The sequence below is a fragment of the Chiloscyllium plagiosum genome, chromosome 12, assembly GCF_004010195.1.
Source record: "Chiloscyllium plagiosum isolate BGI_BamShark_2017 chromosome 12, ASM401019v2, whole genome shotgun sequence".
In the NCBI taxonomy this organism is placed as follows: Eukaryota; Metazoa; Chordata; class Chondrichthyes; order Orectolobiformes; family Hemiscylliidae; genus Chiloscyllium; species Chiloscyllium plagiosum.
In genome coordinates this window covers 58,983,249-59,008,266 of record NC_057721.1, presented here as the reverse complement: position 1 = coordinate 59,008,266, position 25,018 = coordinate 58,983,249, and the positions used below count along the sequence as shown (strand labels likewise).

At 40.9% G+C, this 25,018-nt stretch overlaps 1 protein-coding gene across 1 annotated transcript in view; it reads right to left on the bottom strand.

Annotated features, from left to right (window-relative positions):
- The window catches only part of LOC122555318 (zinc finger protein 654-like), a 56,586-nt gene extending 40,318 nt beyond the window's left edge, over nucleotides 1–16,268 (bottom strand). The window contains exon 1 of the mRNA XM_043701188.1: nucleotides 16,100–16,268. Coding sequence (XP_043557123.1) covers nucleotides 16,100–16,225 — 126 coding nt within the window. The 5' untranslated portion in view covers nucleotides 16,226–16,268. The remainder of the gene's footprint in view (nucleotides 1–16,099) is intronic.
- Between the last annotated feature and the right edge of the window lie 8,750 nt (nucleotides 16,269–25,018).

The window sequence follows — 25,018 nt, the reverse complement described above, 5'->3', positions numbered from 1 at the left end:
GACTCCACTTTCAAGGAGCTATGAACCTGCACTCCAAGGTCTCTTTGTTCAGAAACACTTTCTAGGACCTTACCATTAAGTGTATAAGTCCTGCTAATATTTGCTTTCCCAAAATGCAGCACCTCGCATTTATCTGAACTGAACTCCATCTGCCACTTCTCTGCCCATTGACCTATCTGAGGTAACCCTCTTCGCTGTCCACTACGCCTCCAATTTTGGTATCATCTGCAATTTACTAACTGTACCTCTAATGCTCGCAACCAAATCATTTATGTAAATGACAAAAAGTAGAGAATGCAGCACCGATCCTTGTGTCACTCCACTGGTCACAGGCCTCCAGTCTGAAAAACTACCCTCCACCACCACCTTCTGTGTTCTACCTTTGAGCCAGTTCTGTATCCAAATGGCTAGTTCTCCCTGTAATCTGAGATCTAACCTTGCTCATCAATCTCCCATGGGGAACCTTGTCGAACGCCTTACTGAAATCCATATAGATCACATCTACTGCTCTGCCCTCATCATTCCTCTTTTTATTTCTTCAAAAAACTCAATCAAGTTTGTGAGACATGATTTCCCATGCACAAAGCCATGCTGACCATCCCGAATCAGTCTTTGCTTTTCCAAATACATGTACATCCTGTCTCTCAGGATTCCCTCCAACAACTTGCCCACCACTGACGTCATGCTCACCGGTCTATAGTTCCCTGACTTGTCTTTACTGCCCTTCTTAAACAGTGGCACCACGTTAGCCAACCTCCAGTCTTCAGGCACCTCACCTGTGACTATCGATGATACAAATAGCTTAGCAAGAGGCCCAGCAATCACTTCTCTACCATCCCACAGAGTTCTTGGGTACACCTGATTAGGTCCTGGGGACGTATCCACCTTTATGCGTTTCAAGACTTCCAGCACTACCTCCTCTATAATTTGGGCATTTTGCAAGGTGTCACCATCTATTTCCCTACAGTCTATATCTTCCCTATCCTTTTCCACAGTAAATACTGATGCAAAATTCTCGTTTAGTATCTCCCCATTTTCTGCAGCACCACACAAAGGAGCCTTGCTGATCTTTGAGAGGCCCCATTTTCTCCCTCATTACCCTTTTGTCCTTAACATATTTGTAAAAAACCTTTTGAATTCGCCTTAATTCTATTTGCCAAAGCTATCTCATGTCTCCTTTTTGCCCTTCTGACTTCCCTCTTAAGTATACTCCTACTTCCTTTATAGTCTTCAATGGATTCACTCGATCTATCCTGTGTATACCTGACGTATGCTTCTTTCTTTTTCTTAACCAAACCCTCAATTTCTTAAGTTGAAAAATGTGTTTCTGGAAAAACACAGCAGACCAGGCAGCATCCGAGAAGCAGGAGAATCGACATTTCGGACATAAGCCCTTCTTCAGGAATGAGGCTGGTGTGCCAAGCGGGCTGAGATAAAAGTGGGGGGAGGGGCGTTGGGAATACGATAGGTGGAACGAGGTGAGGGTAATAGGCTGGAGGCACCCCCTCTCCGGCCTATCACCCTCACCTCGGTCCACCTATCGTATTCCCAGCGCCCCTCCCCCCTACCTTTTATCTCAGCCCGCTTGGCACACCAGCCTCATTCCTGAAGAAGGGTTTATGCCCGAAACGTCGATTCTCCTGCTCCTCGGATGCTGCCTGGCCTGCTTGTTTTTCCAGCACCACATTTTTTGACTCTGGTACTCCAGCATCTGCAGTCCTCACTTCCTCAATTTCTTAAGTCATCCAGCATTCCTTATACTTACCAGCCTTCCCTTTCACCCCAACAGGAATATACTTCCTCTGGATTCTCGTTATCTCATTTCTGAAGGTTTCCCATTTTCCAGCTGTCCCTTTTCCTGCGAACATCTGCCCCCAATCAGCTTTCGAAAGTTCTTGCCTGATATAGTCAAAATTGGCCTTTCTCCAATTTAGAACTTCAACTTTTAGATCTGGTCTATCCTTTTCCATCACTATTTTAAATCGAATAGAATTATGGTCGCTGGCCCCAAAGTGCTCTCCCACTGACACCTCAATCACTTGCCCTGCCTTATTTCCCAAGAGTAGGTCACGTTTTGCACCTTCTCTAGTAGGTACATCCACATACTGAATCAGAAAACTTTCTTGTACACACTTAAATTCCTCTCCATCTAAACCCTTAACACTATGGCAGTCCCAGTCTATATTTGAAAAGTTAAAATCCCTGACCATAATCACCCTATTATTCTTACCTGAGATTTCCTTATAAATTCTCAATTTCCCGCTGACTATTAGGAGGTCTATAATACAATCCCAATAAGATGATCATCCCTTTCTTATTTCTCAGTTCCACTCAAATAACTTTCCTGGATGTATTTCCAGGAATATCCTCCCTCAGTACAGCTGTAATGCTATCCCTTATCAAAAACACCACTCCCCCTCCTCCTTTTCTATCCTTCCTGTAGCATTTGTATACTGGAACATTAAGCTGGCAGTCCTGCCCATCTCTGAACCATGTCTCTGTAGTTGCTATGATACCCCAGTCCCATGTTTCTAACCATGCCCTGAGTTCATCTGGCTTCCCTGTTAGGCCCCTTACATTGAAATAAATGCAGTTTAATTTATTAGTCCTACCTTGTCCCTGCCTGCCCTGGCTGTTGACTCGCTTCGGTTCTAAATTGTTCCAGTCTCAGAGCGATCTCTTTCCTCATTATCTCCCTGGGTCCCACCCCTCAAAACCACCCCCCCAACCTTACTAGTTTAAATCCTTCCGAGCAGCTCTACTAAATTTCCCTGCCAGTATATTAGTCCCCTTTCAATTTAAGTGCAATCCGTCCTTCTTGAACAGGTCACTTCTACCCCAAAAGAGATTCCAATGATCCAAAAACGTGAATCCTTCTCCCATACACCAGCTCCTCAGCCATGTATTCATCTGCTCTATCCTCCTATTCCTGCCCTCACTAGCTCGTAGCACTGGAAGTAATCCAGATATTACTACTCTCGAGGACCTCTTTTTTAAATTCCTGTCCAACTCTCTGTAATCTCCCTTCAGAATCTCAAACTTTTCCCTTTCTATGTCATTGGTTCCAATGTGGACAATGACCTCTTGCTGGCCCCTCTCCCCATGAGAACATTCTGCACCCTCTCCGAGACATCCTTAATCCTGGCACCAGGAAAGCATCACACCATTCTGCTTCTTCACTGCTGGCCACAGAAACGTCTGTCTATACCTCGAACTAGAAAGTCCCCTAACACAATTGATCCCTTTGAACCCGACGTACCCCTCGTTGCATTAGAGCCAGTCTCAACACCAGAAACTTGGCTGTTCGTGCTACGTTCCCCTGAGAATCCATCCCCTCCAACATTTTCCAAAACAGCATACTTATTTGAAATGGGTTTAGCCACAAAAGACTTCTGCACTACCTGCCTACCTCTTACCTTTCCTGGAGTTAACCCATCTATGTGACTGTATCTGAGACTTTTCCCCCTTTCCTATAACTGCCATCCATCACATACTGTTGCTGTTGCAAATTCCTCATTGCTTCTGTCTCTCCAACCAATCCATTCGATCTGATAAGATTCGCAACCAACAGCATTTATAGCAGGTATAATCCACTGTAATCCTTAAACTCCCACATCTGACAGGAAGCACATTTCACTCTACTAAAGGCCCTTTTTGCTTCTTCACAATCTACAGACCTAAAAATTAACACAGTCTTATTACTCTACAAACACTGACCCAGGTTAAATTAATAGTTATGCCTTATATTTTAAGTTTAATCAAGAGACATATCTCCAAAAACATATAATCAAGAACCCACTCTACTCACTATTGCAGCCTTTCTGTAGGTCACACTTAAAACAACAATGCACTTATCTACTTCTGTGCTGTGAATTTCACCAAACAGTTCCACCAAGATCAGTTGTGAATTTCACGGTTTGTTAATTTTCCCAGATGCACTCCAATGTCCAGCGATCCATGAATTCAAACACCGTAGGCAGTGTCAGTTCCTTTCTTTCTCTCTCTCCTGCACTGACCTTATCATGTGCTTCCTTTGTCTGTTCGTCTCCCTTTTAAAACTGCTGTTGTTTTGACTTTTTTTTTCCCCCAAAGTTCCAAAGCAATGCAACAGCATGTAAAACAGTAATTGCTGCTCCTGGAATTTGAGGAAATCACCTCCAACACCTAAAATACCTCAAAGGAGCAGCTGTTACAGCCAGAACTTTTTCCCATCCTCCATCTTGGATTACCCAGAATCCATTCATTCATGCAATTTCACAACAGCACTTTTTTGGTAGTAAGTTTCTTAAAGAGGAGTTTAATATGTATATAACAGGGACATTCTAGTTGGGGAAATTGTTTGATGTGTTGTAATCTATTCAGGTCCTGGGGGTTGGTAAGGTCTGATCAATATTATCATGTTTTGGTTGAGTGATGGAGATACGGTGTCAGAAGAGTATTGTTTCTGAACAGGTTACGATATTGACATTTATTTAGAGGTAGCTTTGATGTAGAAATAAGCCTAAACACTGCTTCCAGCATGGGGCTAATAAGGATTTGAAGATGTGAAGAAGTAGTAATGCTTTGGAAGGAATGTTTTAATTTAGTTTATCTTGTAATAGTAAAATGTACTACAAAAACACGGTTGTGAATGAATGAATGAAAACGTGTTATAATAAACATAGCGAGTTAGTAAAGAGTTATGAAGGAATGTATGGGAATGCAGTATGCGAATATAGTAAACTGGCGAGTGAGTTAGTAAACAGACCTATAACATAATCTCTCTCAATCCCCCCCCCCCACTTTTGACTCTACTTGATACCTTTCAAAGAGAATAACAATTCTCATCCAAACTCAAATGTACCACCAGGGTCTTTTAGATGTTGATGGGGCTTGCGGGGACATGGCTCATAGTTTGGTACAGTTCAAATTTTAACAGTTTGTTGGCAACTGCACTTTTTAAAAAAAGAGACAACATACACAATTAGAATAATAATAAACATCATGATGGTCAGTCAGTCTCTGGTTCCAGGCCTTGATTGTAGGACATTCGTTTGATGTGTGAAATGTGAATCCAGGCCTCCTTCCCTTGGATCGTGACAGCCAACTGGGTGATCAGCAGCATCTGGTATGGTCCTTCCCACTTTATGCCTGAAGGTTCCTGGTCAATCTTATTCACATGAACCCACTCAGCACTTCCTCAGGCAGGTTCTTCCATGCAGCTGATACCCGAGGTGGCAGAACCTGCAGCATCGGTTAGTACCTGACATGAGGATAACAGGGTGTCACTCATAAGATGATAGTCAGCCTTCTGGAGGTCTATTGTCCCAGGTAGGGACGCTGGCCCAGATGTCACTATTTAAATGGACTCAGACCTGTCATGTTGTTTGGGGTAGCCCGACACAGCACAGAACTATTGGTAAAACCTGGGAACAGGGCATTCTGTCCTGGTGGTATTTAGACAGTCGCTGGTTCAGGGTCTGATCCATTCTTTTCACTTGCCCTGATGACTGTGGATGATAAGGACAGTGAAAGTTCCAGTCAGTCCTTCTAACATCATGGGTAACTCCAAAAGCATAATGCGAGTCTGTGTAAATGTGGGCAAACTGATCCATTTTTAGTAACCCACAGCCATCCTTGTCTTTTCCCAGACAGGATGATCTTTTAATTCTTCCCTCCGTAGGGTTCTGATGGACCACATTATCTGACCATCTTGAAATGTAAAAATGAATTCAGTTGGGTGAGGATATCCATCCAGAGGAGCAGCCGGGCGAAAGGTCCTATCCATATAAAGGTTACTAACACAAATTCAACGTGTGGGGGTTTGGTCCTTTTGATTCTATCAGCTCCTGCTCCATCAGCTATCTTCACTGCCCCTTAGTGGGAGTTTGGTCTTGTACCTCTGCAGAAGGCACAGAAATTCTGGTTGTGTCGAAAAGACACTCCAGGTCGGCCGCCCTCATGGTCACAGATCTTCCTTCTGGTGGCATAAAGCCAGTAAGAGTGTAAAGCAGCATGAGGTAGACTCTCATTTTTTTTTTGTCAACTTCAGCAGCTCCTGCTGGGTGGTTTGCTTTTTAAACTGTTCTAGATCAATCCTACTCCCATGTTCTGGGGTCTCTTCTTCCTTATTGTTTATTGGGCGAGTTCTCCCTTTTCCAGCACCCCCTGCCCTAACAGCCTTCCTTCCTACATTCTTGACACTTCCCTGTGTGTTTCTCTTGGGTTTAAAGCTTTTCTCAAGATCTGCAGCTTGGGAGCGGATTGGATTCATTGTTGGGCTGTTTATTTCTCTTGGGTCTTCCCGGAGTTACTGAGGGTCTGTTCTATTTGTCCTGCCTGTCGGGCTTGCAATTCAGCACTAGTATCTCATTCCAGCCAGTGGGCTTGGTCAACTAGTTCATAATAATTAGTCCCCCTCTGGCCCCAATCTGGTTTGGTCAGCTTTAACATTTTAGGGATCTCAGGTTTAAGTCCAGCGGCAAAAGCAGATTTCCAGAGACCATAATTGGCACCTTGAAAATCTCTGTCTTCCTGCACGTTTGGGACTCCAGCATATTCTTTCCAGGTCGTCCTAAGCCTTCCCTTATATTCGGGGACCTCTTCTGTAGCTTTTTGACAACAAGCTGTGACTTTTGTCCAATCGGTGTTAGGTGGACTCTAGCTGTGTAGCCAATGTTTAATTGCTGTCCAGCCAGCTTGCAGCTCATGCTCAGACTCTCATGGGCACCTTTGACTGCCTCATGAAGGCGGCGCCCTTCTCTTTTAGTTACAATCATGCTCAGAATCTGTACCCTGTTCTAGGGATTGAGCATACATATTCCCCTTAACCAGTCTAGGCTTTCCCATGTTTTCCCATCCTCGTTGTTTGGATGAGGCATTTCTTAAGACCACCTGTCCATGTTTTCGGGGGTTGCAGATTCATGCAGTGTGTTTTTCAATCCAGTTTACCAAAACATCCACCTCAGTGTTGTCCTCTAACTTTTGCCTGACCACTTTCTCGATCTTTACTATGCTGGTTTTAAAGGGTCATAAACGTGGTGCTGGGGATATACAGTCCTCCTCGCTTTCACTGCTAAAGGACCATCACTTTTGTCCTTCTGTTTCCCAAGGGCAATTGCTTGGTTTTGCTGAACCACTTCCTGGACATCATGGTTAGTCGAATATAAATTCTATCAGGATTTGGAAACAAAGAAAGAAACTTACAGGGACTGTTATCTCATCCTTCAATTTCCTGTTCTGTTTCAACCTCCTGCTTTTTAAGGTGAATTTTTTCCTGTTTTGATCTTTCTTTTTGCAGCTACTCATGTACCACTTTTAATTGCTCTCTTTAAGCAAGGTCACTTCACAATCATGGGCGAATTGGGATATGCTTTCATTTCTCTGGCAAATTTGTTCCAGCAATGCAAGGGACCATTTAATTCTTTGTTCATCTTACTGTCGGTGATATTTTCCCTAGACCCATTTCATATCATCCAGAGTGCACTGTCCTTGGGTAAATTATATTGCTGCCCAACTTTGGTTAGAATCTTCCCTCACAAGAACTGTACCTCAAGGCAGTTTTATAACTGCCGCAGCATTTCTTCCGCGTTGTGTCAGGACGGGCCAGTCTGCTTTTGGGGGTTACAGGCAGCTTATAGGGTCACTTATGGTCATCCGAATATACGCGTCACGGGCAATTTCCTGCCAATTTGGAGCAAGGTTTAGACATGGAGGCATTCGAAAAATGGCCAACTCACAAAAGGTTCGGGATCACGTTCAGGTGCTAGATCACGACTCTAAGAAGGAAGCTTCTTGCCCTCAAAAGGACTGTCAGTGACCGGTCAGTTTAGATAGTGCCCCCAGCAATCCTGCCGACTATGCCAAATTGTGTGATAGTGTTCAAATAACGAATGAAATCGGTTAATGGTAAAAATAGCCTCTTCATTCAGCAACTGCAGTGACACAGTTTGAGGCTACAATTAAATCATAAAGTACAGTTCTTACAGTAGCCTCTTTATATACCGTTCTTACATATATTAAAACCTATCACTATGGTTTACATTGTTTTATCTATTACACACAAAAGTTTGTGTAACATCTGTCCTGGGGAAACAGGAGATTGCTTAAACATTTGCTAAATGCTGGCTGCTACTAGGATTAGAGTGCCTGTCTGGTCTGCTTGCTTAATTAAAAAGGTGTTCGCCCTTTTATCCTTTAAGTTAGTACATATTAGTGAAAGTACTAGTCCTGTATATGATCTAAATAAATTAGAAATTATACATACACTAAATTATAAAGGATATTAAACTGATTATCACAGCTAGGTCATGAGACTTTATTTACTATTGTTGGTTTGACAGTTCTTTACTCATTCATGAAAGCACTTTCACAACAGCACTGTTTTGGAAGTAAGTTTCTTAAAGGGTTAGCAGCCCTCTTTGATATTTATTTAACAGGTACAAAGTTAAAAATCACACATCAGGCTCTAGTCCAACAGATTTATTTGGAAGCACTAGCTTTTGGAGCACTGCTCCTTCATCAGGTGGTTAAGATCATAGACAGAATTTATAGCAAAAGATTGCAGTGTCATGAAACTGAAATGATATATTGAACAAACCTGGATTGTCAAGTCTTTCAGCTTTTAGAATGGGTTACAAGTTTTGGTCCATTAATATGTAAATCCCAGAACCTCTTTTAAGTCACCTTCTCAAGATGACTTAAGGTACATACTAGTTGGGGAAACCGTTTGGTGTTCTGTAACCTACCCAGGTCCTGAGAGACAGTTGATAAGAGCTGATTAATATTACGTTTCCAAATCTTCGACGGAGTCGTGGAGACACGATCTCGGAAGAGTATTGTTTCTGAACAGATTATGATATTTATATTTATTCAGAGATAGCTTTGTTATAGAAAAAGGCCTAAACACTGCTTGCAGCATGGGGCTAACAAGGATTGAAGGTGTGAAGAAGCAGTAATGCTTTGAAAGGAATGTTTTAATTTAGTTAATCTTGTAATAGTAAAACTTAATACAAAAACATGGTTTATGAACAAATGAATGAAAACACATTATAGTAAACATAGCAAGCTAGTAAAGAGTTATGAATGAATGAATGGGAATGAGGTATTAGTAAATACAGCTCGCTGAGTGAATTCGTAGAGACCTATAATACAATATCTCACATTTGCAACATGTTTTTACTATATGATTGCAGACAAGTAACAATCTCCCTCTAAAAACCACTAACTTTATAATTATTATAAGAAATAATTTTAACAATGTCAAATGATTGGGATGCAAACGATCCTAAACCCACCTCCATACCTGCTCCAATTCAAACAATCCCAATTTACCCCTATCCCAATGTTGAATAACATGGCCATGTGCATCAAACATGAAATTGGGCCAAACATTTTGAGGATTACAGTGACTGTGTATACCCACAGTTTACACAATCTACTCATAATTCAAATGGGAATTCTACAGGAGAGCAACTAAGTTGGAAAAAGGTTGAACTGCAATTCTATCATCAAATGTACTTCACAGTATCTAAAAGAAAAGATCTACGCGGAGGAATATTTCTAAGCCGAAAAAATTTTAACATTTTTATTTTGATTTAAGATAATCTTGTTGCTGTATTTTTTTAGACTAGCAATAGGCATACAAAAGCTGTAGTATCTGCTGGAGGTATTATATGATGTTATCTTCTCACTTCACCTTTGCAGCTCGCTTTATCGTCTTGATTCTCATAATAGAAAGCACCTTACATAATATGCATGTCTAAATGGATTTGACAGCATTGTAAAGTCAGAAATGAAGGAGATTGCAACAGTTTAGTCTATTCAATGCAGAGATGAACCAAAAACATTGCGCCTTGTCCAAGGCTAGTCTTAACAGACTATGAGAGAGAGAGAGATTACTGCTGTTGGTTTGAGCTGAGGAGCACCATACCTCAGGTGAGAGGAAAGGCTGAGGAGGAGAGTTCTTCATGGTAACCTCAGGAAGTGCAAGAATTGAACCAAAGTTGTTGACACTACTCTGCGTCACAAACCAGTTATCCAGCCAACTGAGCAATTTATTTTCAAATAAAAGACAAACATTCCTTTTGCTTTTCCAATTACCCACTGAATTTGGATGATAGCTTTTTGAGATTCATGGACAAAGACATCATTATCTCTCTGCCTGTAGTCTTCTACTGTCATTGGCTACTTAAGTAATAATCAGATCTTCTATTCATCCTACAAAGTGTGTAATCTCACATTTCCCCACATTATACTCCATCCACCAAGCATTTTGCCTGATCACTTAACCCACATTTCGTTATCATCATCACCACTTCATGTATCACTGAATTTTGTCTCATCCAAAATCCTGGCTATAGTGCATTCACTTTCCTCATCTAAATCATTAATATAAATTATAAGTAATTGTGGCCCCAGTACTAAACCCTGTGGCACCCCACTAGTAACAAGTTGCCATCCTGATTGTCCCAATTCTGTCTTCCACGAGTGAGCCAACCTCGCCCCATGCTAATGGACAACCTCCAATCCCACAGGCTTTAATCAAATAGTTTGATGTTGCCAAACTCCTTCTGAAAGTCCAAATATGAGACATCAAGTGTTTTACCCTTATCTAGTCTGCTTGTTACTTTCTCAAAGAATTCTCATAAGTTTGTTCGGCATGATTTCTCCTTCATGAAGCCATGCTGACTCCGCTTGATCATGTGAAACTTAAAATGTTCTATTACAGACTTTATAGTAGACTCTAACATTTTAAAATAACAGATGTGAAGATAAGTGGCCCACAGCTACCTTTTTTGTCTCCTTCTATTTTTTACCAAAATGCTATTAATGGTAGTATACCAATCTGCTGAGATTTTTTCCAGAATCTACGGATTCTTGGAAGATTACTACCAGTGTACTCACCATCTCTTTAGCTACTTCCACTAATACACAAGAAAGCATTTAATCAGCTTCAATGGATTTCAGTCTTTTGCACCATTTGTTTCTCTCGCACTTTTTCCATTAATGATACTTATTTTATTTCCACTGCTCAATTCTGAAGGAGCATCACTGGACTTGAAATATTAATTCTGCTTTCTTTCCGCACATGTTGCCAGACCTGCTGAGGTTTTTCAGCAATTTCTGTTTCTATTTCTGAGTTCCGGCATCCACAGTTTGTTTCTTTAAGTAGCTACTGACAGTTAGGAAATAACAGCGCAAAGGGAAATTGCGTTCAAAACATTTATTAGCACTCTTTGAGAGTTCAGCTAGCAAAGTGAATAAAACTTTACCCGTTGTTGCGGGAGATTCGAGTCCAGGCCTAACAATATGGTTGACTTTTAACTGCCCTCAAAATGACCTTACAAGCCAATCAGTTCAAGAGGCACTTAAGCATGGATATTTAGTAATACATGCTGACTAAACCAGCAACACCTACCTTCCCTGAACAAATAAAAATAGTAAATTTGAATTTCCACTTCAAGAATAGAAAAGCAGACTACTGTTCAAACTGACAAACATTTGAGAATGCTTCAGTACAGAGGAATCTGGATATTCTAGTATATGAATCACAAAGTTTGCAAACAGGTACACAGCAAATATTTTGGAATACAAGTGGATTGCTGGACTTTATTGCAAAGGGGGAAACATAAAAATACAAATAATTTGTTACCTTCGTATTGATGAGATGGCACCCAGAGTACTCTGTACAGTTTTAGTCTCCTTACTTAGGAAGGATATACTTGTATCAGAAGCAGTTCAGAGAAAGCTGACTCTGTTGATTCCTGCCATGAAGGGGTTAACATATAAAGAATTATTTAGTCTATACTCATGAGAGTTTAGAAGAATGAGATATGACCATATTGAAATGCAAAAGATTTGGGAGTTTTGACAAGGTAGGTGTGAGGATGTTTTCTATCATAAGGGAATCTTGAACTAGGCGACATGGAGCTCCAAAAGTGTCTAAGTTGAGATGGAAATTACAAGAGTCATTAGTTTTGGAACTGTCTCCCCAGACAGCAATGGAGATTATATCATTGACTATATTCAAAAGCAGAATTTAAACTACAACATTGTCAAAAGGTTATGGGAGGCATCAGGAAAGTGGAGTTAAGGCCACAATAAGATCAGTCATGATCTTGTTGAATGGCAGAGCAACCTTGTAGGTATAAATCCTGTGGCTGTTCACCAATTCCTTATGTTTCTGTTTTTATTACCCAGTTATTCAGTTGATAATGCTTCCTCAAGTATGATTAAATAGATCTGCAATTTGCTCAATTTGTTTCTCAACCTCCTTGTAATTAATGAAATTGCATTTGCAATTTAAATAAAAATAATCTAGAGTGCTTTGGAAAAGTATAACCAAAGTTACCATTCCTTTCAAGATTGGTGCGAAAACAATCAGGTTACAGAAACTAAATTATCTTAAGTCCAATTATTTTGATACTTTTTTAAAAAATTACAATCAAATAATTTGCTTCACTTGACATTTTTTAGGCTTCTCTGTGCCTCTTGTTTTCTGACCAAACAAAAAAGATAAATTATTAATTTAACAAATCTGTCATTTCCTTATGGCCCATGAAAGCCTCAACTGCTCCTATCATTAACAGTCCTGCATTACTACTCACTCTCAACATATTTAGCTAAATTTGGACCATAAGTTTTCTTTGTGCTGCTTTTGTTTCCTATTTGTATAATTTTTTCGTTTATTAGGCTCTCCCGGTCATCCTTGTTTCTACCAAGTTTTCCTCCATACTTATTGGATAAACTAAGCTCCGTGGTTTGTGATTCCTTACCATCAAGCTTCTCCTCCTACCCTGCTGTCAGTACACATCTGACTTTCTGTATCTTATGTGACTGCATCCTAGAGAAAACAAATATTTCTCCCTCTTTCAAAGTGCTTTTAATTTATTTCCGATCTCAAACAACTTCAAACAAAAGTGACTCAAGAAATAGATACTTTCTCTTATGTGTTTATAACATACATACTTTCCATAACTTTCCACATTTGTGCTAACGTTTGCATTATCCATTCTACACTTATTCATTGTATAGTGAATGGATGTAAGTTGATTTATATTTGTTTTTGAATATTTCTGAGAATCGTATTTACTTAATTTGATTATACAAAGCAGCTTGCTAGATTTCTACACTGTTCTGCTATTGACTTTGTTGGTTTTAACGGGTTTGTTTCTACATTTTTCTGTTATATACTATCATAAACGTCCCAACTTCTCAATGTGACTCTCAGGCATGGTGACCCTCAGGGCAAAGCACCAGTCTTCCCTTCCTGACAGAACAGCCATGGCAACTTTACCATTTGCTACTTTATTTATTTCAAGTATTCCTCAGTAGAGAGAGACTTGGAATGATAACAAATAATAGATGAATGCATCTTAAGATTGCAAGTCAATTTTAATTTACAACTGAAGCAGTAAGAGACCATGAACACATTCCACAGAAACCAGCAGGGACAGAGAATCTCATTTATGGCAATGCTATAATAAAGCAACTTTCTACTCCAATTGCAACAGATGGGTTTTACAGACTTTGATGATGCATGCAGTAAGTGTAGCCCCTGGACTATCACACACCTTTAGGCAGTTCTCCAATCGATAGTTCAGCGATACAGCTCTCCACTACAATCAACAGATCAATTTGTTTCAGAAACAAGACCTACTGCAACACCAGCACTGTACAGGTAGCGACATGATTTAATTCTGACTCGTGGCATTGAGCATACAAAACTTATGTGCAATTTAAGTGACCTTTCCAGAAAAATAATTTGTACAAGCTCAGAAACTCAATATCCAAGCAGCTTTGAAAATGACATTGATTTTGCCACGCAAAATTCAAATTTGCGAGCTTAATTAAAGCAGCGTGATAGCAAATCTTTCACTTGATATAATTTCATAAGAAATCCAAGAAAGTTGAAATGAGTTAATACACTATGAAATGTTGTAAGCTGCAAAAATTAACAGAGCAATTAAAGAAATATCACGCTAAGTTACCAAAAACTGTGTCAAAGATTTAGGCTGGAGTAGAAGGTAAAAGAGACAGACATTTATGACAACTGGCAACTGAAGGCAATGTCACCAGTAATGGAGCAATTAAAAACAGGACTTGCTCAAGAGTTCAGAATTTGAGGAGTGCCATCTCAGAAGACTGCGTGCTGGACAAGTTTACAGAGAGGGAAAGGAGAGGTCATGAAGGGATTTGAAAGCAAGGAAGAGAATTTTAAAATCAAGTTGATTAAATTAAAGAAAATGTAAGTAATTGGGCTTGGGCAATGGGTCAACAGGACTTGCCACGTGTTAAGTCAAGGACAAGTGTGTTTCAGATGATCTTAAGTTTACAGTGATAGAAATCTAGGAGGCTGCCAGGAATATACTGTAAGAGTCATTTCTAAAGGTAAAAGGGACATGAATGAGGGCTCCAGCAGCACAGAAGATGAGGCAGATACAAGCAGAAATAGACAGTCTATGTAGTGGCACAGCTACATTGTTCGGATTCTTAATTTGATATGGTGCCAGTCAGTTTCCGCCTCAAACAGCTGCCCAAGATGGGAACGCATTCCACTTATGGAGAATAGAGTTTGCATACAGGGCCCAATGACAATGGCTTCAGTCCTTCAAATGTTTAAGAGCAAACATCATTTCTTCCAGTACTGGAAGTCAGAAAAACAATCTGACAATTCCAGCTGTGGAAAGATGAAGAGAGGTGATGAGATAGATAGATCTGGGTGTCATCAGCAATATAAGCAAAATCTGAGATTGTAGTTTCATTGTTGAGGCATATACAAGATATCTACAATACAAATACTGCATATACAAGATATCTACAATACAAAGGCACTGCTTAAAAACAAGATCCATATATAATGTTCAGTGGTTATAATGACCATTTCAATCAATAAATCTTCCTGAACTTTTGAAATATAACACCTTTCTTCAGCATAAAAAAATGCAGCTACTCAAAAAATGTATTTAAGACAACTGGAATCATGCAAAAAGTCTTGTGCAGCTGCATATTACATACTGACAAATTGCTTCCTGGAACACAATCTGAACAGGTTTATCTTACAATCTCCCATCAGTCCTCCAAAGTCTGAAGAGCACCCCTTAATTTTTACCCCCAATTCATCCTTTTCTCCAGCTTAGAGTTTGTCTACCATCCAATCTACACCACATTACAGTATCATTTTCACACATATGTATACACATTGATGGGAAGGGGTACTGTTTGAGTATAAGACTAATCAGCTTAATGTCTGTAAACTGTTTAGAAAGTACTGTAAAACTTGAGGGAGAAAGGTATCTATCAAATGCTGTCAAAAGTGTTGTGCTGGAAAAGCATAGCCGGTCAGGCTGAATCCAAGGAGGAGTCTCAACAGGTTTAGATCAGGACATAAACAACAAAAGTTAAAGTTAAATTCTTAACAAATAGTCAATTATTCTCAAATATGTATTTTTTCCCTCCAGGTCAATCAGTTTAATTAAAGAAAAAACAGCCAGTTTCTTCACACCATTGACAAAGCCCTTTGTAATTACCAGATTTTAAATTAACCACAACATCGAAAATTATTCATTGACACTGCACACCCAAGTCACGTCTTTACCAAAAAAAACTTAAGTTGACGCCATAGAGATTGAACAGCAACGCTGATGCATTTTGACAGTTAAATACAGGCCTGGGGGAGAAAAAAAAGTGAACCTTTCATTAAACCGAGATAAAACTGTCACAGCCCCACAGCCACGAAACGAGCTTCGGGAAACAGCTCGAAACAACATATACACAAACAGGATGGGAGGGGAGGTTGGGGTGGGAGAGAGGGGGAAAAGAAAATGTGTGTGAGAGTGACAAGACAACTTTTCTCCCCCAAGAAATTATATCCCAACTCCCACAATTTGGTTTCGGGGGGGAAGGGGGGGAAGAGAGAAGGAAGGGAATAGACTACAAAGGTAACCAGTGAGGTTTATTTTAAGCTGTAACTTTGACGGTGTAATTGGGAGGGTGGCAGGGGCTGTCAAGAAGCTCTCACTCCAAGACTGTTGCATTCCGCCCCAACAAACACACACCCTCCCCCTCCCCCCGCCTTCACAAGCAGCAACAACGAAATAAAAAGCAACAGCCCACTCACTCGACAGAACTTCAGGCAGTACTCGTTAGACGCGCTGACTTGGCCCAGGGACATTCGCAGCTCATTTTCTATCCATTCCAGCTCTTTCCTCAGACTCCCTACATCAAACTCCTCTTCTTCCGCCATGCTTCTAACCCCTACCTGCGCGTACCAGCGTCCACACGCCAGTGCGTCATCGCGTTGCAGTGTCCGTGCACGCACAGGAACGAGCGCGCGTACCGGCGTCCACACGCCAATGCGTCATCGCGTTGCGGTGTCCGTGCACGCGCAGGAACGAGCGCGCGTACAGGCGTCCGCACTCACCTGCGTCATCGCGCTCCCACGCTCGCGCACTCTCGGTGATGTGGTGGATGCGGAGTGGTGGGGGGCGTGAAGGTGGAGAGACACCGCGGAGATCACGTGACGCCGCGGGGAGAGCGGGGCGAAGTCGTTGATTGACAACGGGGATGGGTGGGGAGGGGAGGGGCGGGGCGGTAACTGCCAATCACCCAGAACCCGCCCCCGAAAGGCTGCACGTGGCCATGCTCCTGTGACCGGGTTTGTACTGTACTCACGGTGTCCCCTGTAGACACATAATGCAAACGCACATAGTTTCCTTTTCAGATTAGGAAGTGCGCTTTTCTTGCAACTGGGTTGGAGCTGAATTGAAGAATGTCGAAATTCCACTGTATTTTCTGCAGTGTCTATACCAACCTGCGTTGTACTTGTTTGTATTTACTTGTAGCAAATGTATGAATAAAGTATATTTTTGAAATTGTGTCTTATAGAGTCAAAGAGATGTACAGAATGGAAACAGATCCTTTGGTACAACTCATCCATGCTGACCAGATATCCTAAATTAGTAGAACATAGAACATAGGCCCTTAGGCCCTCGATGTTGCGTTGACCTGTCATACCAATCTGAAGTCCATCTAACCTACACTATTCCATGTACGTTCATATGCTTTTCCAATGACGACTTAAATGTACTTAAAGTTGGCAAATCTACTACTGTTGCAGGCAAAGCATTCCATACTGTTACTACTCTCTGAGTAAAGAAACTTCCTCTGACATCTGTCCTATATCTATCACCCTTCAATTTAAAGCTATGCCCCCTCGTGCTCGCCGTCACCATACTTGGAAAAAGGCTCTCCCTGTCCACCCTATCTAACCCTCTGATTATCTTATATGTCTCTATTAAGTCACCTCTCAACCTTCTCTCTAACGAAAACAACCTCAAGCCCCTCAGCCTTTCCTCATAAGACCTTCCCTCCATACCAGGCAACATCATAGTAAATCTCCTCTGCACCCTTTCCAAAGCTTCCATATCCTTCTTATAATGCGGTGACCAGAACTGTACACAATACTCTAAGTGTGGCCGCACCAGGGTTTTGTACGGCTGCAGCATAACCTCATGGTTCTGGAACTCGATCCCTCTATTAATAAAAGCTAAATCTAGTTGCATTTGCCATCAGTTGGCCCATATTATTCTAAACCCTTCCTATTTATATAACCATCCAGATGCCTTTTAAATGTTGTAATTTGGCCAGCCTCCTCCACTGTCTTATATAAGTTCAGAAGATATCAGGGCAGAATCAGACCATTTGGCTAATCGAGTCTGCTCTGTCATTTGATCATGCTGATATACTCCTTACCCCTATTTCCCTGCCTTCTCCCCATAACCCTTCAATGCGTTATCAATTAAAAATCTATCTAACTCCTCCTTAAATTTACTCATTCTCCCAGCATCCACCACACCTTGGGTGAGGGAATCCCATGGATTCACATACTTTTGGGAGAAGTAGTTTCTCCTTAACTCTATTTTATGTTCGCTACCCCTTATCCTAAGACCTTTGTAAAATTTTACAACAAAATCATACCTTGGATATTTGTAAAGAATGGAGTTCCAACACTCACTCTTGTCATTTTACTTCTTGAATAAAAGCGAAATACTGCAATTGTTGGAAATCTGAAGTAGTAGCAAGCGTTGGGGAAACTCAACAAGTTTGGCAGCATCTGTGGAGACAGAAGCAAAGTTAGCAAAAACAGAAAAGCCCCGCAGATTAATGTTTCAAATCCAAAATGACTCTTTTCAGAATCAGTTGCACCTGAAGAGACAACTCTATTTCTCACTCCACAGTGACAGACCAGCTGAGCTTATTGGTTCTTTCTAGTTCTATATCTATCTGTTTGTTTATCTACCAGTGAAAGTTTTCCTTCTTTTTCTAAAGTTCTTTTCATCCTTGAAGTCAAGTCTTTTATACATGAATGGTACAGTAGATCGGGATCAAGAGTGTGGTGCTGGAAAAGCACAGCAGGTCAGGCAGCATCTGAGGAACTGGAAAATTGATGTTTCAGGCATAAGCCATTAATCCTCCTGATGAAGGGCTAAAGCCCAAAACATTGATTCTCCTGTTCCTTGGATGCTTCCTAACCTGCTGTGCTTTTCCAGCACCACACTCTTGACCCTAATCTCCAGCATCTGCAGCCCTCACTTTCTCCCTCCTGATACAGTAGAGAAGGGCTTATGCCCAAAACGTCGATTCTCCTACTCCTTGGATGCTGCCTGACCTGCTGCGCTTTTCCAGCAACACATTTTTCAGCTATCAGCTGCTGTCAAGCAGTAATTCAGTCAAGCAGGTACACAACAAAAGTAAGGGTTGAAACCGGGAATTGATGTGTTATGACCAGATCCTGGATGAGGTTCTCCAAATTATTACAGTTGTGGTTCGGATGCCATAAACTTTTAACTCGCAGGAGAGGGAGGCTGAACAGGCTCTTCTTAAATATTTATCCACTCCCTCAGTTAGTTTCAATAGGTTAATTCAAAAGTAATCACTTTCCTGCTGGATATCTTCCTTCCAGACTCAAAAAGGCTCAAGTTTTAAAATAGCCAAATTAACCAGGTTTTCTTGAGTTAACAAAATTTATCAATTACTAAATGCAAGAAGAATTAGCCATGCAACATCAATACACACAGATTACACATAAGAGATGAGTCCAAAGCATAAAAGTAAAAAAATACAGAAATAATCTGAATCATTTGCGAAAAGTAGATAGTTGAACTTTGTGGCTGTTGCAGTGGATGATGTCATAGTGCTGATATTGGTAGTTGAACTGTCATTTTTAGCGAGTTTTGAGAAGATTTGTAGCTCAGGTTGAGGTTCTAGATGTAGGTTTGCTCGCTGAGCTGGAAGGATCATTTCCAGATGTTTCGTCACCCTGCTAGGTAACATCTTCAGTGGGCCTCCAGGTGAAGCACTGTTGATGATTCCTGCTTTCTATTTATATGTTTGGGTTTCTTTGGGTTGGTGATGTCATTTCCCGTGGTGATGTCTTTTCCTGTTCTTTTTCTCAGGGGGTGGTAGATGGGGTCTAACTCGATGTGTTTGTTGATAGAGTTCCGGTTGGAATGCCATGCTTCTAGGAATTCTTGTGCGTGTGTCTGTTTGGCTTGTCCGATGATGGATGTTTTGTCCCAGTCGAAGTGGTGTCCTTCTTTATCTGTATGTAAGGATACTAGTGAGAGAGGGTCATGTCGTTTTGTGGCTAGTTGATGTTCATGTATCCTGGTGGCTAGTTTTCTGCCTGTTTGTCCAATGTTGTGTTTGTTACAGTTCTTGCACGGTATTTACAAAATTGGACTACAAGATACTTTAGATGTTACATCCCATTATTCTATCTCTCTCTGTCCGTCTCTAGCCAGCCACTTAATATACATCTGCAAACATTTTGGATGCATCAATCCTCTACTAAGAAAAACAAATTGGAATTACAAGTCAAAAATACCCACAGTACTTTAGGGGTCTAACGTATCATCGAGGCAGATGTCAACAGCGTTTCCTGAGAAACACGATATTAAAATGTTAACATACTGACATATCCATAACAACATGGGACCAGATTATCCCAATTGAAGTGTACATTGGGTCGCAAAGTACTGAAGTCAGATTATTTTGCTGGTAGAAAAATTCCTCTTCTTTTCAGATGCTACACCCTTTACTAGTGGCTTTTTGGTACAGAGGGCATTTGGTGTAATCTCCATACAGAACTGTTATGCGATCGGAAACCCCATGTGAAAATCACAAGAAAATGTTACTTTCTCTGATACACTGTATGTTGGGGGTTTTGGAGACAGTAAAACAATGCATCACCTTGAAGAGTATCTGATCACTGGGTGAAGCCTGCTGAGGGATCAGGAATATTCTGAGACACAAGTGTGCACTGCTTTAGTGAAGGAGCAGTGCTCCAAAAGCTAGTACTTCCAATTAAACCTATTGGATTTTAACCTGGTGTTGTGTGATTTTTAGCTTAATATTTCAGATGCTACAATTAGAAACTGTAATATGATATAGCTGTGCTTTCATTGCAATAACTCATCATTGCAAAGCTTTATCCTATAAAAAAGTTGACACTTAATTGACCAATGCTTTGTAATAATTGTCATACATTACAGTTTTTACTGAAATTGTCAAAAATGCCATACCGCAGTAAATCTTTTTCAAAAGTCGGGTCAGTTTCTGCTGACATATTGACAGGCACTCTGCTGTGAAGTGGAATTGAGACATCAGTCTAAGCTGTCAGTTTCTTCAATGAAGTTAAAAGCTTTTATTGTGATAGTTGCAGCCACTTTGAATGCTTGGATGGATTTAAAAAGTTGCAAGGCTTCAGGTTAGCATATGATTCTATTGATCCAAGTATAACTGACATTGTCAAGGGGCTGTAATAATGGAACATGCATTTGATATGATTTCTCATTTACTTACAAATCTAACACATGCTGAATGGATTGATTTTTTTTACAGAGATGTTGTTCTTTCCAGTATTAATGATGAAATAAGAATTGTATTAGATTGTTAAAGGTTTAACATTTTCCCAATGACTTTAAAATATCTCCTTTGATACTGCCTGCTTTTTGACGTCTCTGCACATACTGTGTACTGGCCGAGTAGTAATTGAAGATGATTGGAAAGCGTGGATGCAGCATGGCATGGCAGAAGGGCATGGGTGGTATGGAAGATCTGAGGGGAGCATGGGTTAGACTGAGTGACATTGAAGCTGAATGGTGTGAGTATCGATGAGATGGATGATTTGAGGGTTATGAGGTGTCATGGGTGACGTGGGGGGCAGATGGGGATACATAAGAATCAGTGTGAGAAGCTGATGGATGAAGTTTTGCGTTATTTAAAAGCATTATTGAGAGGTGTGCTGTTATGATGGAGTACCAAGATAGGCTTGTTAATCAGCCTGCATTCACATGCACCCTCCTCCAACATCTGTCAGGGCTTGTGAAATTCACTATGAAGCCCAAACCTGCATGAAGAGACAGAAATCCTAGATAAAGTTACGTTTGTCAGATGTGTATCTGGAAGAGCAAAACTGTTCAAACTGGGCTCTCACAGCCCACACAAACATCTCTTGGTGATGGGAGAAAGGGTCCACAGAAAGCAGGGGTTTCTTGTGATGCATTGGTAGTGCCCCACCTCTGAACCAGAGACCCAAGTTTAAGTCCCACCTGCTCCAGAGGTGTGTCATAACAGATCTGAACAGTATCTCCACTGAAAGCAGTACTCTCCTAATCACAGAGAATCAACAGGGAGGTGTACTGTTCATTTTGAATTTGGTCTGAAATTTAGACAATATGTTCTTTCTTTTACTTGAAAGCAATTTTTTAAAGTGAGATCACCTGAAACAAATGGAAAAGAAATGATCATCATATTCAGGGCTGAATCTTACATTTTTCTGGTTAAGTCTGAGTTTCATTGCATTTTTTGAAGAAAATCATGCCACAAAGCCTAGCAAGATTTTGTGCCATATCTTACAAACCCACCTCATTAACTACCTGCCATACCCCCTTCACCTCCCCGTTGAGCTTTCTCATGTCTGATTCCGCTTACTATATGCCATTCATTATTTGGTAGAAATCTATCCAAAACACTGGTATCCCTTGACTCCATACCATCTTTAAAAGCCTCTTGTGCACCTAGATGTACAGAGGTCCAGAGGTACCCTCCACACCCCCTGACAATTGCCGTGAAATGGCACAAAAAAGAAATTTGTTCTCCTCTTAATGGGCATGATTCTGTAGATGCAGCTGGGTGCAAAACATCTACTAACCTCAGGTTTAACAATGGGGGATACGACCCCAGACCATTCCAGCCTGTCTAAGTTTCCATCCAAGTCATGCAGTCTTAGCCATCTGGAGGAATGCACAACACTGCCAATATAAGCCACAATCTTCTTTCACATTGATCCTATCATTGTGACTGTACCCACTTCCTAATCATGCTCGCTCACTACCACGATCAATATTGGCTGAAACAGCATTGCATTTAATACATGTTTCTGCTTATTCCAGGAAGAAAACAGTCTACAAAAAAAGCTTAAAAAGTTAAAATGTGTGGTGAGTTGCCTGACATTCAGTACCTCACTCTTTATATGGAGTGCACCCTGATTCTAAATGCCCCAAGTGGCTGACTGTGTTTGAGTATCTAGTCTCTGGAATTGAAGGCTACCCTTGACTTACGATGCCTGGACCGTCTTACTCAAAGCTGCCCTCTTTGTCTGCACTGAGTATTGCTGCCAACCACGACCAACCTCCTTGCTTTGTGTCTGTGCTAAACAGAAAGATAAAAGTAATATGAGCCTGGTATCTTCGGCTGAGGGACAAGACATGAAAAGGCAGCGCAAGGCATGGATGTGGCGAGCATCTAGGTAAACTTAAAGTAAGTGAAGCCAAGACAGCAAACAAAGATCACAGAGAGGCAGTTTAGCCTCTTCATGAGCTGACTGTGTGTCCCTGAGCATATAGTGCATTACAATTATAGTTACCAGTGCACCCTGAGGTACAGCATTGAAGACCAGAAGTGTACTATAAGTAGATCAGAGATGTCCATGAAGGTTCTTAGAGGCTAGCACATGTGAACTGCCAATGTCCAAGGATGTGGGGTGTGAGGTTCTGGTTCCCATGAGTTTGTCCTGAGATTGTTTTTGCCCATTTTCCAACATGGAAGTCCTTTGGAAAAGTAGCAAGCTGAAGTTGCCAAGTGCCCATTCTGACTTTCATGTTGAGAATTCCTGATGCCTAGCTTGCTCAGCATGTTTGGTAAGTTAGGAAGTGAAATATTAAAGAAATGAGTTGCAGTGTTCGTGAGGTATTTAACAAGCAATCATCCACCTTAACAGCAAGTGGCTGCTGCCAAGCAAGAAACACATCTTTCCTGCATGGCAAGTGCATAACAGATGCAGCAAAATGCTCCGAACAATGAGATAACTCTCACCAGACCTCTTGCCTGATTCTGCCACAGTTCTTGCCATAGCCCCCAGGCCTTCGGAGATTCCACCCTCTGTGTTTGTGTGGAACTCAGGACCCATCTGTAAAACTGAAGGCCACGAGAAGATAAAGGAGAAACCAGAAACAGAGGTGGCGGATGGAGGTAAGTGGGGGACAGTGCAGAAAAGGTGGTGGAAGTGTAAGCTTCATTTGCCTCTCTTTTCTTTAAAGAAAAGTATGTGGAATAAGAAATTAAAGTATCAACTTTGGTTATTTGGGGTTGTAATTGTTTCAGTTGAGGGGACTGATACTCAGGATACACATGTCCAGCACTGTATTCAAACATCCCCATCCAATAAATGATTCCAAACTTTTGAACTTACTTTTTTTACGAATTTGGTTTCCAGCAAATGTAGGTCTCAGTGTACGTCAAATGTCTACGATCACTTACTGTGGAGCTCTCTTATATTCATGCACGTCAACTGCATCACATGAATACCACATCAAGATTAGCACTGCTGCTTTACTTAGTCAGTGAGTCATCATGGAGTCATGCATTATATTTATTTATTCTGGTTCTAAGCCACTTGACTGTTCCCAATTTCTATCGGATTGATTGAAATCTTCTTTAAAATAATTTTGCCGCACTCACACACTCTTCACGTCTCTTCATCTGGTAAATAACCTTTTTTCTGTGTTTACCCAGTGGTCTTTTGGTCTTCGTTTTAATCCCCACTTACTCAGATTAAATCTAATCATTTTACCGACCTGATGTCACATTGTTTCTGCCCAGCTCCATTCACTTTCTTAGACCTTCAAACTGGCTGATCCACATACTGCAAATGTGAGAGACTTATCTTAAAGTCAGAAGTTGCAACCGGATGAAGGCATTAGTAAAATGGTGTGATCCTGATGCCAATATAATTGAGCCAGGGCTTACATGGTGGAAACAAGACTAACAAATTGTAGTGGGAGGAGGCAAATGATCAGAAGATGCCAAGGTAAATATTCCCAGAGATATGTTTGTGAAAACCTAGTGTGTTCCAGAAGGAGTAAAAGTGCTTTCTTCGCCCACACAAGGAGTCTTTTGGCCACCTCTGTCCTGACCTTGCTCTGCAGAAAAAAAACCTAAAACAAAGTGCAGCACATGTGAATACAATAATTAACTAAAAACAGTTTATTCTAATATGTACAACAATTGGTACTATTGCTCTCCTCCCTTTTTAACAAATATGTGATGCAATGTTAAAAATTCCACACAAGTTATATACATGTCTCATTTTCCATTTATTATCATATCTAACTGAAGCACTGATTTCCTATTTCTAAGATCACACCAATTTTCCTGACTCAGGATTTCAGAACTTAGGAAGAACATTGACACATTTTAGTCTGAAAGTAAAATGTTTTCTCCAACAAGTACTAAATTTTCCCCTGTTTTTCAATTGAATTTTCCCCTTAATCAGACATTTCTGTCTGACTATACTCGGATCCGACCTGGTTTCAGGCACAATTTGTATGAACTCAGTCATGGCATAGATAATAAGTACAGGGAAGTTATGTTGGACTTGGTTAAGCCACTGCTGGAGTACGATGTTCGGTTCTGGCTATTACACTATCGGAAGGATGTGATTGCATTTGAGCAAGTGTAAAGGAGATTCACCATG